Below are 19708 nucleotides of genomic sequence, written 5' to 3' on the forward strand. Positions count from 1 at the left end.
GAACTTTCTTTTGCACTGGGTGGCTCTCCTTATGGGATGCACTCCTTGCACGTGGGGCTCCCCTATATAGGGGACACCTCTGCATGGCAGGGCACTCCTTGTGTGCATCAGCACTGCATGTGGGCCACTGGTCAAGGAGGCCCTAGGTTTGAACCATGGACCTCCCATGTGGTAGGAGGATGCTCTAACCATTGAGCCAAGTCCACATCCCATTCCTTGTCATCTATTAACTTTAATTTTAAAAAAAAGAAAAAAGTAAAAAAAAAATGGGTGTGCAGGTCCCCATCAAAAAGCAGGGATTCAAAGACATGCCTGAGCCTACATTATCCATGGGGCTTGTTTAAAAAGACAAACTCCCTGGACTTTTCCCTGCAAGTTCTGTTTCAGTAGGTCTAATATGGGGACAAGGACTGTGGGATTTTAATAGAGCCCCCAGATGAGTCTATTGATCAGACTTGCTTAGAAAAGACTGATAAAGGTCTTATCCCAAATATTAGAATTTATCACCTTCTGTAGATATAAAGTGAAACATAAAAGGGTAAGGTAAATTTTCACATTTAGCCTGTTTTGTTTGGGGAAGAATATTGAATCCACCTTTCAAAAAAGCAGTAGAGGAAATAGGGAGGCAGATTGTATTGTTTTTAACCTGGATCCTCAGTTACTGTCTGTGTGACCATAGGCCTTAATTTTTACATCTCTAAGATAGAGATGATTATATTAGCTATCACACTGACTCACTTTGAGGATTAAAGGAGTCCTATCTATGGAAGGCACTTACATAGTAAGCTCTATCATTACTATGCTTAAATTTAAAGGTTATCTCCTTTCTGTTTAAACCTCAGTTTTCTCCCCAAAATCTTCTTCAAAGCAGCCAGCACCTCCTTGTTTCTCAGGCTGTAGATGAGGGGGTTCAGCATGGGGGTGATTATGGCATCAAACACAAAAAGATGCTGGTCTACCTCTGGGGAGAGAGAGGAACCTGGAGTCATGTAGATAATCATGGCTGGAGCAAAGTAGAGGCTCACCACACAAAGGTGGGAAGAACAGGTGGCCAAAGCTTTGTTCTTGCCCTCAGGAGAGTTCATGTGGAGGACAGCAAGGAAGATGAGGGTGTAGGAGGTCAGGATGAGTCCAAAAGGGATGAGAAGGAAAACGATGCCTGATACCAATACCACTTTCTCATAAGCTGTGGTGTCCTCACAAGAGATCTTCAGAAGGGCCATGACTTCACAGTAGAAATGCTGAATTTTCCTGTAGCCACAGGTAGAAAAGTGCATCACACAGATTGTGTGCATTAAGGAAATGAGAATACCCCCAGCCCATGACCCAGCAGCCATTTGCACACAGACCTTGGAAGTCATGATAATCTGGTATCTCAGAGGGCTACAAATGGCCAAGTAGTGGTCAAAGGCCATGAGTGTCAGGAGAACACACTCAGCCACTCCTAGCATCAAGTAAAGAAAGATTTGAACTCCACATCCAATGAAAGAGATGCCTCAATGTCCTGAGAAGAAGTCAGTGACCATCTTGGGGACAGTGGCAGAGATGAGTGTCAGATCCATGAGGGAGAGTTGGCTGAGCAGGAAGTACATGGGGATGTGGAAGCGGACATCACCCCAGATCAGCAGGGCCAGGGTGGAGTTTCCAGTGATGGCCACCAAGAGAATCAAGAGGACAATGGCAATGAGTAAGTCAGGATGCTGTGAGTCAAAAAAGCCCAGAAGAATGAAATCTGTGATGATGGATCCATTTCCTTGACCCATGACTTAGTCTACTGACTTACTTTGGAAGCTCGTGAGGGAAAGTACATATAATAAGATCACCTCACTTTCAATATAAATGCTTCACCAAACTGAACCTATTTCTGAATTTTAAGAGGTTTATTTGTTGAATCCAAAAATGGGTCAAGATAGTTTGAATAAATGACTGTTCACTTTAGTGACCCTGTTAATTATCCACCTACAATAATTTTCAACAGAAACCAAGAATACCAGTTAGGTCATCACTAGACTTCATTTTTTGGTATAAAGCATGAACCCTTCCACATGGACCACAACTGTAATTTTTAGTCAGTGTGCAAACCATGGTCTATCTCTGGTGGTGTGGTTACCACACACCATTTATCTATGTTCCAGTAAGGATGTGGTTCCTCATGAACAACCACTGTCATGGTCTGGAATCCCTGCATAGGTCCTGCTGTGGGATTCCGTATTGAGAGGCATTCCCAGAGTCCTGGCTGTCTGTGCAGATGGAGTGATCAACCACAATGGGGTCTATGACTCTATCTGGAACTGGGCTTGACTGCCTGTGAATAACCTAGACTGTTACTTATAGTCCATGGGATCCATTGTCCAGTGTGATTGGTCTGGCCAGTCTGCTCCAAGTTCTCTCCCCTCTCCACCCTTCTTTGTCCATCATTCCTATGTTTGAATTCAACATCTTTCTAAGGAAATGCTTCCAAAATCTTCCATGTAGAATCTTCTAAAATGTTGACTTCATAACTTTTAAATCATATGTGTAATCATTCTCTGAACTCAGGTGCACAAAGAATATTGAAGACAAAGAGTTCTGAGGTAGAAATGGAAAAAAAATAAGGTTTGTTAACATCAATTGAAATGCTTATTTTTGGTAACTGGGTGATATTTAATTTGACCATTGACATACATGTAACATGAAGTCTTGTAAATGGGGGGAAAATATTCAATATTCTGGAAGTTTTTGAACATGTCTCTAACAGCTGGATGAATGGAACCATTCAGGGTTTGAGGCATCAGGATGATTACACATCAAGAAGCTAAAGAGATTTGCTGATAATGTTTCTACTACTCTTTTTAACAGTAATAGTAATAAAATAAGAGAAACTAAGTAGTTTCCAGAGGATGGCATAGATCCTAGAAGAGAGTGGTTAAAACAAATTTCTAGCCAACCCATTTGATACATTTACATATTAAACTATCTGGAGAATCTTGCCCCTTAAAAATTTTCCATATTTATTTATCCATTGAACCAATTTCCCCCATTTTACTTATTCACATTCCCTCTGAACTAGAGGATGCAATGGAACACTGTTTGGGAAATGCTCTCTTAGAAAAAGGGGGTCCAGGTTTTTAAAGGTCTAATTTTCAATCTTTTAACTGGTATGTAAGCAGAAATTACAAACTAAATGATAATCTCTTACTTTGTAAACTGTTCAGAAAATGTTCTTGCATTTTCATGTTGGGATAAATTTACTCCACAGAGGGAAACCCCATATCCTAACGTGACTAAATGGCAAGAAAACAAAACAAAGCAAAACAAAAGAAGTAACAGTCAATAATGCAACTATATTTTATTTTTTTTGCATTGGAATAGGGAAGGAATGTTTTCCATTTTTGTAAGGGATGGAGACCCAAAACTTTATTCAATGACCATAATGTGCAATTTATTTTTCTTTGAACCCTAGTAAGAGGAATATGATTTGGGAAAAACAGAAAAAAAGGTATAAAAAAGAAAGAAAACAAAACTAAGGAGTAAACCAACATCTCTAAATTTAAAAAAGAACTTGGGGTGGGCAAAGGAGAGATATGAGATCAACTGTGAGGAATGGGGAAACAGAACGTTTGGGAACTGACAGGCACAGAGAGGTGGAGAGAAGGACAGGACACTTCCTCTACCTTCTGTCCCAATGACACCTCCCCCAAAAGGCACACCTTGATCACCCCATCATTCCTGACTTTCTTCCCTAGCCTTTTTACTCATATAATCATGATTATCTCTGCCAGAATATGCACTGGAGAGCTGGTTCTAATATATACTTCTCTGGTGTCTGCTCACTGGCTGTCTACCCGGCAGAGGATGTACTCCACAAGGGAGGAATGTGTCTGCTTTATTCTTCACTGGACTCTGGAGACCCTTGGTTATTACATGTAGAAAGAATGAACTGAAAGTCCACACAATGAAAGAGGAATGGAGAGGAAAGACAGACAAAGAAAGGAGAAAGAACCCAGAGTAAATACAAAGAGGGAGGAACAAGCACATTCAAAAGCAGAGAATGGGAAAATTAGGTGTTATATTGGGGCATTTTGGGGACTTGGAATGGTCCTTAATGATATTGCAGGGGCAGATGTGGGACATTATATATCCTGCCATAACCCACTGAATGGACTGGGAGACAGTGTAAACTACAACATAAACTATAATCCATGTGTGGAACAAAGCTCCAAAATGTACTCATCAAATGCAATGAATGTACCACACTAATGAAAGAAGTTGCTGATGTGGGAGGAGTGGGGATGTGGGGAGTGTGAACTTCTTATAATTTTTAATGTAACATTTTGTGTGATTCATGTATCTTTAAAGAATAAATAATAATAATAATAAAATAAAAAGCTCATATGAATACTTTTTTTAAAAAGCAGATCTAGAGATAAAGAGGAGGGAGTAGCATGAGGAATAGCACCAGCAGAGAAGCAGACAGCTTCAACCAAATGCTCATCCATCTCTAATCATGTACACAGAGCCGTGGACCTAGATAGGAATAGCCCCCTCTGTAGCTGCTGCTGACATCAAAGACCTTCTGCCTTGCTCTCTGCTCACAACCCTCCAACATCCAACATCCACTTAAGGTTTTACAGTGGCAGCCACTTATCAGGGAGGACACTGCCTTGGAGTAAATTGGAGATATCAGAGCCAAATCTCAGGAGAGAGCTGGAGTTTCCAACCTAGACCCTGTGGTCTCAGCTATGCCAGTATCTGTGTGGGTGTGAGGTCAATTTCAGACTGTCTCATAGAAGGAAGCAGATGCAACTTCCTCTTCACCTCTTGACTGAGGACCTGACTACATGTGGGTCCCATGAATGTGTGTAGTGGGGAATATGTGAGTGAATCCAAGAAGGTGGCCTTCTTGGCCTTTGGGACAGTCATTTACCAGAGGCTGGCCATGTCCCTGTCTTTGCACCAATTGGTAGGACAGTCTAGGATACCTATGGCATTACTTGACTTATTTCTGGGTGCTAGAGATGCCAAAACTTTAATTCCTGACTCTGAAAAATAGATATTCAGGTTATATTTATGCATACATTTGTGTAATGAGTTTGTGTGAATTGACCAGGTATCAATTGACCATTAATTGAGTAAAGTTTTGCCACACTGTGTGTGAATATGTCTGTATGTGTGCAAGTGTGTCTCACAGGCATCCTATCTGCCCTCTCTGTCCCTTGAATCTGGCTTCTCACTGCCCTCTCCTGTGGTTAACCAACTTCCCATTGCATTTCCCCATGTATTCTTCACAATTATCTCTATAGACTTTAAGGATTGTGGTGGTACCAAGGACAAGTCTCAAAGATTGTTCCTATCCATCAGCTTACAGTGCATGTAAGATGACAAAGAAGGACTTATTTCTCCAATATTGAGCTACCTTGTCATCCAGTGTGGGTCCAGTCCTTGTCACCTCTTGGTAAATCTGAAATCTCCTGAAATTTTCTTTATATGCTGGAGCTGATTCATAATGAGACACTGGGTTCTTTGTGTGGAAAATAGATGCCAACAGGTGATGATCCTGGGGAAATAGGCACATTATCTCACCTTGAACACTGTTAGCACAATCAACATAGCTTAAACTTAGGGCCAGGAGCTGATGGCCATATATACTCTGGGGACAGCACTGTCTCCAGTTCAGTCCCTCTTCTCTAATTAGCTCAGGCTCCAGAGTGTCCCCTCTGCCAGCAGCATGGAATTATATCAGAGAAACAACCACCTAAAAACTTGGTTCTGGAACCAGCACATGGAGGTTTCAACATGTTTTTCAATCTCTCATAACTGAGTTCCCCTTGCTTCTAACTGGGCAGCATTTTTAATGTCAGTCCCCTCTTCTGCCTCTAGAGATAACAATACCTTTCACAGAGACTTGCAATCAATGAAAAAATACATAGAGCAGATACTAGAACACGTTCTACCAAGTGAGAACCTGGACATGTGAAAGGTATTCTTCAAATGAATCTTCTATAAAAGAAACTTATACCTCCTAAAATGTGAAAAATAAGTGCCCTGGCTAAGTGGTACCGGGTGACTAGATGATTGGGTGAGCTAAAATTGACCCCCAAATCCCCACCAGTTCACACACCGAGACACAGTTATGTCAGAGAGTTTTGTTCTTATCTACCCAAGGAAAGTGTGGGAAAGAATGAATCGGAGAACTGAGTAGGGGAGAAGTAAGGGACAACTCAACTCCAACACTCAGAGAAATCCCACCCACCCTTCCAAATCCACGGGAGATGATAGCTTCTTCCCTCCACCCCACTTCCTCAGTAACTGTGATGGAAACAAGAAGGTCTGGACTGAGAGAGGAAGCAGCCAAGAAGGAAGTGGAGGTGGAGTGGACATCAACATCCCAGGTTCCACATGATGAAGGAATAAAATATGGATTAGAGTGGACTTATTGATATTCTACTGTAGAACTATTGAGACAATTAATGGAAGAAATTGTGGCATTGGTGTGTAGAAAGTGACCAGCGTAGTTGCTGAAAGCTGGGAGAAGGAAGAAGAGATGTGATGTGGGGACATTTTCTGGACTTAGAGTTGTCCTAAATGATAATACAGGAACCAATGCTGGACATTATATATCCTGCCATATCCCACTGAATGTACTGGGGGAGAGTGTAAACTACAATGTAAACTATTATCCATGTGGTGCAGCAGTGCTCCAAAATGTATTCACCAAATGCAATGAATGTTCCTCAATGATGAAAGATTTTGTTGATGTGAGAAGAGTGGGGTGTGGGATGTGGGGGGTATGTGGGAACCTCTTTTATTTTTTAATGTAATATTTTTTGTGATCTATGTATCTTTAAAAAATACAATTAAAATGATGGGGAGAAAAAGAAGGAAGTTGCTGGATGGTTTCAAATAGTCCTCACTCATGGGAGTGCCTGACAGAGATATTCAAGTACAGAAAAATTAAATATCAATTCCAGCATAAGAGCCATCACTCAGTGAATACTTAATAAATGCATAGAAAAATTATTTCATTCAGTAAATAATGTCAAAGCATTGCACAATAAATCATTTGAGTTCATCTTATAAGTAAAATAAATAATGGTTTACATTTCACTGGTTTAAGTTTTAGAATCCCATGCTTATATTCCTAGCTGTGAACTCTCTGCATTATTCACAGTTACTATAAAGTACTTTATGCACTTATCTTCTTGCTCTATTATGTATTTTTTTTGTGTGTGACTCAGTGTTAAAAAGCTCAGACTTTACCCTTACCAGCAATTTCAGGTGAAGAAATTCTCACATCATTGCATCTATTATGTATTTTAAAGCCAACTGTATGCAATAAACTCAGATGTCATGTGTCCTTCCTCTGTAACTCTGGAGTTTGGTTCAGAGTAAACACCAGTCATTTCAGTTAGAAATCAAGCATTTTTCACTGGTAGCTGTTTTTTTTTTAAAGATTTATTTTATTTCTTTCTCACCCCTCCCCCACCCCCACCCCAGTTATCTGTTCTCTGTGCCCATTTGCTATGTGTTCTTCTTTTTGTCTGCTTCTGTTGTCAGTGGCACAGGAATCTGTGTTTCTTTTTTTTGTTGACCAGACCTTTTGCTGCCTATGCACACTAACAGAGAAAATCAGGACCAGCATTCCCCTGGAGGAATGTCTGTCCAGAAAAGCATTTCACACACCTCCCAAGGCATCACTTGTAACTCAGAGCCACTGATAAGTACTCTTAGTTGGCCACATAATCTTAAATGAATACCAAAGTTAAAGAAAGGGACTGAATTTTTAAAAAGAAAGAAAATAATAAAAGAAGAAACAATAACTCGTGTTCCCTTACTGAAAGCACTTGAAATAAGGTCTTGAGTGCAGGTAGTTTATTTATAGGAAGACCTGGGTTGGGGACAGGGAAGAATAAAACAGGGAAGGTGGGAGGTCACTGCAAGTCTTCATGCTTGTGACTATGTAGCTATGTCTCAATCCTGAGGGGGATCCTCTATTAAACTGTGTAGAAAGAGACTCAGTATTGTCCACCAAAGACACAGAGAAGCAACTATCCTCCTGTGACCACAATGTCTGGAAAAATGTCCTAATGAAAAACCTGAATTATCCCCACAGCTCCCCTTTCCTCCAGCTCCATCCTAGGTAACTTTATGAAAGTTTCTGAGCCTAGAGTTTTCCAAGAACTGAACTAATTGAGATGGGATGTTAGGAGAAGAAATGAGAGGAAGACTTGGCATGTCTTGCCATGCTCATTGCTTCTATCCTGCATACTGTCTGCATTCTCAGGGTGATCAACTCACCAGATCCTACCAAAGTGAGACTCAAATGTGAAATCCAAGTCTACAGAATGAGAATCCTTTTCTTTACTAAAATATCACCTAAGTAAGACTTTCCAGGGTGCTTTACCTATAATTGCTAAGCAACTCCCCACCCATCCAATCATATTTCCTACCTGATTTCTATGTGGTAATTTGAAGTTGCATGTACCCAAGATAACCATGTTCTTAACTGAATACCATGCCTGTGGGTGAGAACCCATTGTAAGCAGGACATATTTTTTAATATATTTTTATTGAAGTATATCATTCATATGAGAACATACAGAAAAATAAGTGTATAGTAAAACTGTGACTTACAAAATAAACATGCATAAAATCATACAGAAGTACCATATATCTCCTCTCCACCAACATCTTGTATTGTTGTGAAATAGTTGTTACATACTATGCAAGAGAATCATCAAAATATTACCACTAACTCTAGTCCATATCTTACATTTGGTGTATTTTTCCCCCAGCCCATCCTATTATTTTTTAATATATTTTTACTACAGTGTTTGTGAACTCACAAAACAATCATGCAATGTATAGAATTTCCATTCAACACCTCTTCACCAACACAGTACACCATGGTGGAATATTTGTTACAGATTATGATATTATATCAGCAGACTATTACCGCCAACCATGGTCCATAGTGTGCATTTGGCACAATTTTTCCATATACCCTCATTATCAACACAGTATATCTTTGGCATTGGTGAAAGAATATTACAGTATTGCTGTTAACCACAGTCCATATGTCATACAAATTGTATTTTTCCCAAACTTTGCCAAATTCCCACCACCCTGCAATAGTCACATTCATCCACTCGAGCTCACAGAAGAACATTCTTGCATCTGTATCATCAGCCATAATCCTCATCCACCTGAGGTTCACTGTGTTATTTAGTCCCTAGATTATTCTGTAGCTTTTTTTTAAATTGACATTTGCATCTTTAGTCTACACTTTTCAGCCACAATCCAATTTATAAACCAGTATAAGCAGGATATTTTAATGAGGTTACTATAGTTAAGGGGTGGACCACCTAAGTGAGGATGGGACTTAATCTTATTACTAAGTCCTTTATAAGTAGAATGAAATTCAGACATAGAAAGAGAAAGCCAGAGGAAGCAGCCAGAAGCTGACCTTCAGTAGTGCCCAGAAGAGCAGGGAAAGACCAGGAGACACCACCATTTGCTTTGTTATGTGACAATCTAAGAACCAAGGATCAGATCACAAGCAGCCAACTCTGGAACATCAAACTTCAGGAAGAACGCTTCACCTTGAAGACACCTTGATTTGGATTTTCTTTTCGCCTCAAAACAGTGAACAAGGAGTGATTATAAAAGTTAGTTCCCTGCCACCATGAGTAATTCCACTGGACTACATCTCCCAGAAATCACTGGTCTCAAGTCACTCTGCTCTTTGTCCCCTTTTTGGTTCTCGTTGCTGTGGTCATTGCTGCCTGATGGGTAGAACACGTTCAAAGGGAAAATATCAGCAGAAACTTCCACAGTACTTACATGGAACCGAACTGGAACCGATGGTGGATGTGGTAATGGGGGAGGTGCACAAGCTTTATCTTCTCTGACCTCTGGTTCTCTAGCAGAGGAAACATGAGGAGCACTGGCAGTTTTCAAATCATGGCCCAGGAGTCATTGACATTCAATGATGTTGCCATAGACTTCTCTCAGGAGGAGTGGGAATGCCTAATTGTAGATCAGAGGGATTTGTACAGAGATGTGATGTTGGATAATTATACTAACTTCATCTCTTTGGATTATTGTTTCACAAATGAGACCAATAAGTTATCTTCAGAAAAGAGCACTTATGAAATAAATCAATACCATCAGGAAATATTGAAAGAACTATAGCCTTCATCCTTACAGGCTCTATTTTCAGAAATGATCCACAGTGCAGATTTGAATTTGGGAGACAAAAGGAATCTAAAATGGGAAGTTATAGTCAAACAATATTCAGAAAACATATATCTCTTTTTCTTTATCAGAGAATTCACACAAGAGAAAAATTATATGAATTTAAGGAATGTAGGAAGCCCTTTAGAAAATATCCACACATTTGGATAACCTCACAGTGGAAACAATTAAAAACAACAGCTGGGGGGATACTAGGCTCCTGGCCAGTGGGGGGAGGGGACTCTGTCGTGGTCCTTAGGGGAACAGCAGCAGTCCCCCAGGTGCAACAGTAAGGACCAGGAAGGAATGAGGGTCCAACAGTGACCCCCTGATACTAATGACTATGCTTGTGAGCCTATACATCTGAAATAAGAACAAGGCCTAGAGCAGCACTTTGCCTAAGAGTTCCCTCCTGACAGCCTTCGTGTTATTCAAATGTGGCCAGTCTCAAAGCCAAACTCAGCATGTAAATGCAATGCCTTCCCCCCAGCATGGGACATGACACCCAGGGATGAGCCTCCCTGGCACTGAGGGATCACTACCAAGTACCAGCTGATGATGTAACTAGAAAATGACCTTGAATTAAAGGTTCAGCGCAGACCAGCAGAATATTCCTGTCTATATATAATAACAGGAGTTAAAATGCTGTTTGACCTAAAGTAAGTGGGAAATGGAAAGGACAAATGAGTTTATATGGCTATGAGTCTTTAAAAAAGAATCTGGAGGTTGTCAGAAGGATTGCCCTTATGCACACCTGAGCAGGGTTTCAGAGACAGATAAAGTAGATACAACCCCAGGTACTGGTCCTTTTGAGGGCTAAAGAGACCCACAGGTTCTATGGTCATGAAAGATGGAGTTCACTGCCATGTCAGTTGGCCCTTCTTTGGAGCTGGTGTTTCTGTGTGATGGAGCCTGGACTCAGATGGGATCTCTTTTCATGGGCCTTTCATGCTGCTTTACCAGAATTGTAGTTGGTGCTGGGGTTTAAGATATATCTAGGGGATTTGAATCTCTGGACTGACAATATTTTAGCCAGGCCCTGAGCCTCAACAGACTTCAGCTCCTACACTTTGATTTATTGGACTTAGCCCACTCAGCTAACATGGAGTTGAAGAATGTCAACCACCACACCATGGAGCCTAGAGTGCCTACAACTGAAAGCAGGAGGATTGCATCCAGTATCCATGTGGAATCTAAGCCCCTCTTGACATAGATGTGGAATGGACACAACCAAGCCAAGGTCCACAGGAAGGAGGAATACAGTAAGGATTAGAGTGGACTTAATGATATTCTACTCATGAACTATTGTGGTTAATAATCAAGAAAATGTGGCATTGGTGTGGAAAAAGTGGCCATGGTGGCTGCTGGGTATGGGGAATGGGAGGAAGAGAAGAGATGTGGAGGAATTTTCGGGACTTGGAGTTGTCCTGAGTGGTGCTGCGGGGACAATTGCCAGACATTGTATGCCCTCCCATGGCCCACTGGATGGAACGTGGGAGAGTGTGGGCTATGGTGTGGACCACAGGCCATGGGGTGCAGTGGTGCCCAGAGATGTAATCACCAGATGCAATGGATGTGTCACGATGATGGGGGAGAGTGTTACTGTGGGGGACAGTGGGGGTGAATGGGGACTTCATATTTTTTTAAATGAAATAATTGAGTAGAATTTGGAAAAAAAGTATCCATCAACAGATGAATGAATAAACAAAATGTTGTATGCACATAAAATAGAGTATTATTCAACCAATAAAAAGAATTAAGTTCTGATATATACTACAGCATGAGTAACCTTTGAAGAACTCATGTTGAGTGAAATAAATTAGATACAAAAGAAAAAAAAACTTTGAAAAGTATATTAGAAGAGATGGATCTAATAGACATATACTGATCATTACACCCAAATACAACAGGATATACATTTTTCTCAAGTACACATGGATCATTCTCCAAGATAGACCATATGCTAGGTCACAAAGAAAGGCTCAGTGAATTCAGAAAGATTGAAGTCATACAAACTAATATCTCAGACCACAGTGGAGTGAAGCTGGAAATCTGCAAGGGCCAGAGGGCCAGAATTCACACCAAGATATGGAAATTAAACAGCACACTCTTAGAAAAACAGTTGGTCAATGAGGAAATCTCAAAAGAAATTAATAACTACCTTGAAACTAATGAAAATGATAACACAACATACCAAAACTTATGAGATACAGCAGAAGCAGTACTGAGAGTGAAATTGATAGCCATAAATTCATACATCAGAAAAGAAAAAAGAGCAAAAATTGAAGAGCTAAATGCACATTTGGAGGAATTAGTAAAAAAATAACAAAGTATCCCATAGGAAGAAGAAAGAAATAACAAACATAAGAGCAGAACTAAATGAAATAGAAAAGAAGAAAGCACTTGACAATATAAACAAAACCAAGAGCTGGTTCTTTGAGAAGATCAGTAAAATTGACAAACCCTTAGCTAGACTAACAAAGGAAAAAAGAGAGAAGATGCAAATATACAAAATAAGAAATGAGAAAGGAGATATCACCACTGACGCCAAAGAAATAAAAACTATCATAAGAGGACACTTTGAAAAACTATATTCCAACAAAAATGACAATTCAGAGGAAATGGACAAATTCCTAGAAACACCTAAGCAGCTATATCGATGAAAGAAGAAATTGATGATCTCAACAAAGCAATCACAAGTAAAGAGATAGAATCAGTCATTAAACACCTCCCAACTAAGGAGAGCCCAGGGCCAGATGGCTTCACAAGTGAATTCTACAACACATTTCGGAAAGAACTAACACCAACCCTGCTGAAACTCTTCCAAAAAAATCAAAACAGAAGGAACATTACCTAACTCATTCTACGATGCCAACATTACCCTAGGACCAAAGCCAAACAAAGACATCACAAGAAAGGAAAATTACAGACCAATTTCTCTAATGAACCTAGACACAAAACTTCTCAACAAAATACTTGCTAACCATATTCAAGAACACATTAAATGAATTATACACCATGACCAAGTGGGATTCATTCTGGGTATGCAAGGATGGATCGACATAACAAAATCAATCAATGTAACACACCATATGAACAGATTGAAGGAAAAAAATCACATGCTTACATTTATAGATGCAGAAAAAGCATTTGACAAAATGCAGCACACTTTCTTGATAAAAACACTGCAAAAGATGGGAATACAAGGAAATTTTCTGAACATGATAACGAGTGTATATGAAAAACCCACAGCCAACATCGTTTACAATGGTGAAATCCTAAATACCTTCCCTCTAAACTCAGGAACAAGACAAGGATGCCCACTCTCACCTCTTCTATTTAACATTGTCTTAGAAGTACTTGCTTGAGCACTGAAGCAAGAACCAGATATAAAAGGCATTCAAATTGGAAAGGAAGAAGTCAAAATGTCACTATTTGCAGATGACATGATCCTATACATAGAAAACCTTGACAGGTCTACAACAAAGCTTCTAGAACTCATAAATGAGTTTAGTAAAGTCGCAGGTTATTAAGATCAATGGGCAAAAACCAGTAGCATTTCTGCACAACAATAATGAGCAAACTCAGGAGGAAATTAAGAAACAAATACCATTTACAATAGTAAATTTAAAAAATCAAATACTTAGGAATAAATTTAACTAAAAATGTAAAAAAAACTTATACACAGACAACTACACAGCACTGTTCAAGGAAATCAAAGAAGACCTAAATAAATGAAGGATATTCCCTGTTCATGGATAGGAAGACTAAATAATACTAAGCTGTCTATCCTACCAAAACTGTCCTACACATTCAATGCAATCCCAATAAAAATCAACACAGTCTTCTTTAAGGAACTAGAAAAACTAACTTTGAAATTTATTTAGAAGGGAAAGAGGCCCCAAATAGCCAAAGACATATTGAAAAATAAAAACAAAAGGGGAGGAATCACACTACCTGACTTCAAAACATACTACAAAGCTACAGTAGTGAAAACAGCATGGTATTGCCACAAGGAGAGACACACAGTCCAATGGAACTGAATAGAGAGTTCTGATATACATACTCATATATATAGTCATATAATATTCGATAAAGCCAACCAACCCTATCAACTGGGAGAGAAGGGCCTATTCAACAAATGGTGCCTGGAGAATTGGATATCCATATGTAGAAGAATGAAAGAGGATTACCATCTCACACCTTATACAAAAATCAACTCAAGATGGATCAAAGACCTAAATAAAAGAGCCAAGACCATAAAGATTTTGGAAAGCGGTGGAGGGAAGAATATACAAGACCTTGTAATAGGAAATGGCTTCATGAACTTCACACCAAAATCACGAGCATCAAAAGAACAAATAGATAAATGGGACCTCCTCAGACTTAAAGCCTTTTGCACCTCAAACGAGTTTGTCAAGAAAGTGAAAAGAGAGCCTACATAATGGGAGAAAATATTTGGCACCATATAACGGATAGGAGACTTATAACCTGTATATATAAAGAACGCCTATATCTTCAAATAAAAAGATAAACAACCCATTTTAAAAATGGGGAAAAGATTTAAACAGACACTTCTCCAAAGAAGAAATACAAATGGCTAAAAAGCACATTAAAAAATGCTCCAAATCTCTAGCTATCAGGGAAATGCAAAATCAAAACTACAATGAGATACCTTCTTACACCCATAAGATTGGCAGCTATGAAAAAAACTGAAAACTACAAATGCTGCAGAGGATGTGGAGGAATGGGAACACTCATCCACTGCTGGTGGGAATGCAATGGATCTGACCATCCTGAGGATAGTTTGATGGTTTCTCAAAAACCAAGCCACAGGCTTGCCATATGACCCAGCAATTCCACTGCTGAATATATACCCAAAAGAACTGAAAACAAGGACACAAACCGATATATGCACGCCAATGTTCATAGCAGCATTGTTCTCTATTGCCAAAAGTTGGAATCAACCCAAATGCCCATCAACAGATAAATGGATAAATAAAATGTGGCATATATACACAATGGAATACTACTCGGCTGTAAGAACAAATACACTACAAACACACAGGATAACATGGATGAATCTTGAGAGTTTATGTTGATTGAAGCAACCCAGGCATTGAAGGACAAATACTACATGACCTCAATGATATGAAATAAATAAACTAAGCTGCCTCAGAAAGCTAGAGACTGGATGATAGGCTTACAGCTAATAGGGGGGTAGAGGAAGGATTTAAGCTGACACTTATGTGGGTGAAATGTATGATAACCTTGAGGTAAGTATTTGTACAATGAAGGGATAAAATGGGGGCATAGATTTACCTTTGGGTGGGGCTTTGCAGGATTCAGGGGGACTAGGGATGGGAGAATGGGTAATATTGTCCAAGAAATTTGGGGGGAGGGTGGGGCAACATACGAACAAAGGAGATTGTCAGGTATTTGGTTGAAAGAACAATGCTGAGAAAACCTTTTCAAAAATTTAATAAGGAAGGTTACCTGTTTAAGATGCTTAAGGGGGATAATCCGACACAGGACAGGCTCCTAGGGAGTATGTGAATGCTCATTTTGCCATAGTGGGTTATACCATTGGATAGAGACCCATATAATGAGAGTGAAGGTATACCCACATCCTGGGGAGGACTGATGCCATCAAACAGTGGGAACTGTATCTCTCAAGAGAAATGGTGGCTCCCAGTGCATTAGGGCATTTGAGCATGTCAAGCCCTCAGCACTGTTGCAAGTATCTCTGAACATGGCCCTTAAGCAATGAAGATTGACTGTCAATGTGGGTCCTAAGGGGAGGGGAAAAGAGGTATTGAATAGATGGAACCAATGTAACTGTGTGGGCAATAGAAGTATTCCACAAGAGTATGCAAGGATGGATATAAGACATGTAAAATTACACGAAAAATAAATAGGGGCTGATAGGCTAAAATGAAAATCATAATGTAAAACATAAGACAACTGAAAATTTAGAAAATTGTATAGTCTAAAATATAAACCACAATATAAACACAAATATGACCTTGTTTGAAAACTATTGTCTCAATACCTGTACATCAGTTCCAGTAAATATAGTATGAATATGTAAAACTATTATTGCTGTGAAAGGGAAAAAGTTTTATGTTGGATATGTGGGAGTACTGTATATTGTATATATGAATAACTATGCTCTAAAACTCTTGTGAAGGTAAACTTAATAATTAGAAAAAAGAAAAGAAAAAGATAGGACGTAAACACTGAGGAAAAGACGGAAGTAGTTGCTTTGCCAATTTGCACACAGGGCAACACTTATTGCAGTGATGGAAGACAAAATATTAAAATCAAAGCTTTTGCATTTTTTAATTTTTTTACACCCCAATTTATTTTTACTGTAATTTTTCCAAATTAATATGTATTCTATATCTAACCTTTAAACTCATTGCTATATTCCATTTTACTATTAATGGAACCTGGCAATATATTGGGCTATACTTTTCAGGAAGTTTTGGATCACAGAGAGGTTCAACAATCACAGTGGAGGAATACTGGTGTGGGATGTTATTGACAGGGGACACATGGTTGGCAGGGAGTTCTCCAGGGCATATATCTAAGGTACATAAAAATGTTTGGATATTTTCATAGTGGATACAATTAAAAACAACAACTGAGGGAGTGCTAAGTCCCTAGCCAGGGGAGCTCTATCACAGTCCCTAAAGGAACAGCAACAATCCCCCATGTGCAATGGCAATGACCAAAAAAGAACGAACATCCAACAATGAGCCCTTGACACTAATGACTATGCTTGTGAGCCTGTACACCTGAAATAATAACAAGGCCTAGAGCTACAGGGTGCCTGAGAGTTACCTCCTGAGAGCCTCCGTGTTGCTCAAGTGTGGCCAGTCTTGAAGCCAAACTCAGCATGTAAATGCATTGGACTCCTGGGGATGAGCCTCCCTGGTGCCGAGGGATTAGTACCAAGTACCAGCTGATGATGTAACTAGAAAAAGACCTTGAATAAAAGGGTCAACTCGGATCAGCAGAATTTCTCAGTCTACATATAAAACCAGGAGTTAAAAATGCTTTTTGACCTGAATCAAAGGGGGAAATGGAAAGAACAAATGAGTTTATATGGCTATGAGTCTTCAAAAAGAACTGGGAGGTTATCAGAGGGGTTGCCCTTATGCAGACCTCAGCAGAGTCCCAGAGACAGATAAAATGGATACCACCCCAGGTATTGGTTCTTCTGAGGGCTACAGAGACCCACAGATTCTATGGTCGTGGCAGATGGAGTTCAGTGCCATGTCAGTTGGCCCTTCTTTGGAGTTTGTGTTTTTGTGTGATGGAGCTGGACTCAGATGTGATCTTTTTTCACAAGCCTCTCCTGTTACTTTTAGCAGAACTGTAGTTGGTGCTGGGGTTTAATATATACCCAGGGGTCTGAATCTCTGGACTGATCATATGATAGCCAGGCCCTGAGCCTCAACAGACTTCAGCTCCTACACTCTGCTTTGTTGAACTTACCCCACTCAGCTAACATGGAGTTGAAGAAGGTCAACCACCACACCATGGAGTCAAGAGTGCCTACAACTGAAAGCAGGAGGATTGCCTCCAGTATCCTTGTGATATCTAAGGCCCCTCTTGATATAGATGTGGAGTGGACACAACCATTCCAAGGTCCACAGGATTGAGAAATAGAATATGGATGAGAATGGACTTACTGATATTCTATTCATGAACTATCCTGATTAGTAATTGAAGAAAATGTGGCATTGGTGTGGAGAAAGTGGCCATGGTGGCTGCTGGGTGTGGGGAATGGGAGGAAGAGATGATATGTGGAGGCATTTTTGGGACCCGGAGTTGTCCTGGGTGATGCTGCAGGGACAGTTACCAGACATTGTATGTCCTTCCATGGCCCACTGGATGGAACGTGGGAGAGTGTGGGCTATGATGTGGATCATTGACCATGAGGTGCAGTGGTGCTCTTAGATGTATTCACCAAATGCAATGAATGTCTCATGATGATGGAGGAGATTGTTGCTATGGGGGAAGTAGTGGGGTGAAGGGGGTGGGATGTATATGGGTATCTAATATTTTTTGAATGTAATATTAAAAAATTAAATAAAGACAAAAAAATTTTTGCAGAGATCATAGGATTTTTCTAAATGAATGAGAGTAATTGGATTAAATATGTGCATCATATCTGTTGCAACTCAATGTTTTCTTTAATTTTCATATATGGTATTAAGTAGTTAATATCATTTTAACAAATAGCTTTAGTGCTCTGTAAGAAACATCTTAAATAGTCATGATATGGTTGTTATATAAATATAACTTAATTAAAAGTTTACTTTGCTTGATTGCATTAATTAATTGTAAATCAAATCTTTGTTTACCTGAATCCAAAAAATCAATAAAAAATTAAAAACACAGGAATATATTTGGGTGGGGCTTTGTGGGCTTGAGGGGGGTAGGGACTTAAGGAATTGAGGGGAGGCCTGGTGGTAACAGTTGAATACGGGAGAATGTCAGATATACAATTCAAACTATAATGTTGAAAACTCTTTATAAAATATAATAAGAAAGGATACGTGTTTAAGGTGCTTAAGGGGAACATCTGGTACAGGGGCAAGTTTTTAGGGAGTGTGTGAATGCTCATTTTGCCATAATGAGTTATATCATTACATGGAGACCCATACAATGAGTGTGAAGGTGTACCACATCCTGGGGAGACATGATATTCCCAAATAGAGGGAATTGTGTCTCTTGAGAGAATGATGGCTCCCAAATAGTTAGGGCAGTCTAGTATATCAAGTCCTCATCATTGTTACTGTATCTATAGATCTGGTCCCTCAAGTAGTGAAGATTGATTGTCACTGTGGGCCCTGAGGTGAGGGGGAGAGAGTTATAGAATAGATGGAAGCAGGGCAAATGGGGGGGAATATGGAAGTGCTCCACAAGATCATGCAATGAGGGATATAGGAACTGTTAACGTACACCAGAAGTGTATAAAAGTCTACAAGCTAAAATGTAAGCCATAATGTAAGATGTACAGAGGCTAAACATTTAGAAATTTGTACAGTCTAAAATATAAGTAATAATGTAAATTGAAATGGAACCATGTTTGATAGCTGTGTTTCAAAATCTGTACATCGGCGCAGCAAATATAACATGAACATGTAGAAAGATCATTGCTGGAGAAAGGGGAAAAGGGTTTAATGTTGGATATATGGGAGCCCCTTGTATTGCATATGTGAATTACTGTGATCTAAAATTTTTTGAAGACAAAATTAAAAATAAGGGAATAAAAGGTGTAGATACTAAGTAAGCAATGAAAGTACCTTGCCACTGTACATACAGGGCAACACCTATTACAGTAATGAAAGGCAAAATGTTTGATACAAAGCTTTATAAAAATTTTTTTCATTTTATTAATACACCAACTTATTTTTATTTTATTTTAATATTTCTAAATTATTATGTATTCTATTTCTAAACTTTAAACACATCACTA

General features: G+C 39.4%; 1 protein-coding gene and 1 non-coding gene across 2 annotated transcripts; both read right to left on the reverse strand.

Moving 5' to 3' along the window:
* Positions 1 to 809: 809 nt before the first annotated feature.
* On the reverse strand, positions 810 to 1763 carry LOC101424768 (olfactory receptor 2T27-like). The gene is given in 1 exon segment (XM_004475921.2): positions 810 to 1763. A coding segment is annotated over 1 exon segment (954 nt).
* A 5444-nt stretch (positions 1764 to 7207) lies between these two features.
* Positions 7208 to 7283, reverse strand: LOC111759828 (small nucleolar RNA SNORD36). Its single transcript, XR_002793699.1, has one exon. It is a non-coding gene; the product is annotated as a small nucleolar RNA SNORD36 (small nucleolar RNA).
* Positions 7284 to 19708: the final 12425 nt, after the last annotated feature.

This window comes from Dasypus novemcinctus, chromosome 16 (assembly GCF_030445035.2).
Source record: "Dasypus novemcinctus isolate mDasNov1 chromosome 16, mDasNov1.1.hap2, whole genome shotgun sequence".
Classification (NCBI taxonomy): Eukaryota; Metazoa; Chordata; class Mammalia; order Cingulata; family Dasypodidae; genus Dasypus; species Dasypus novemcinctus.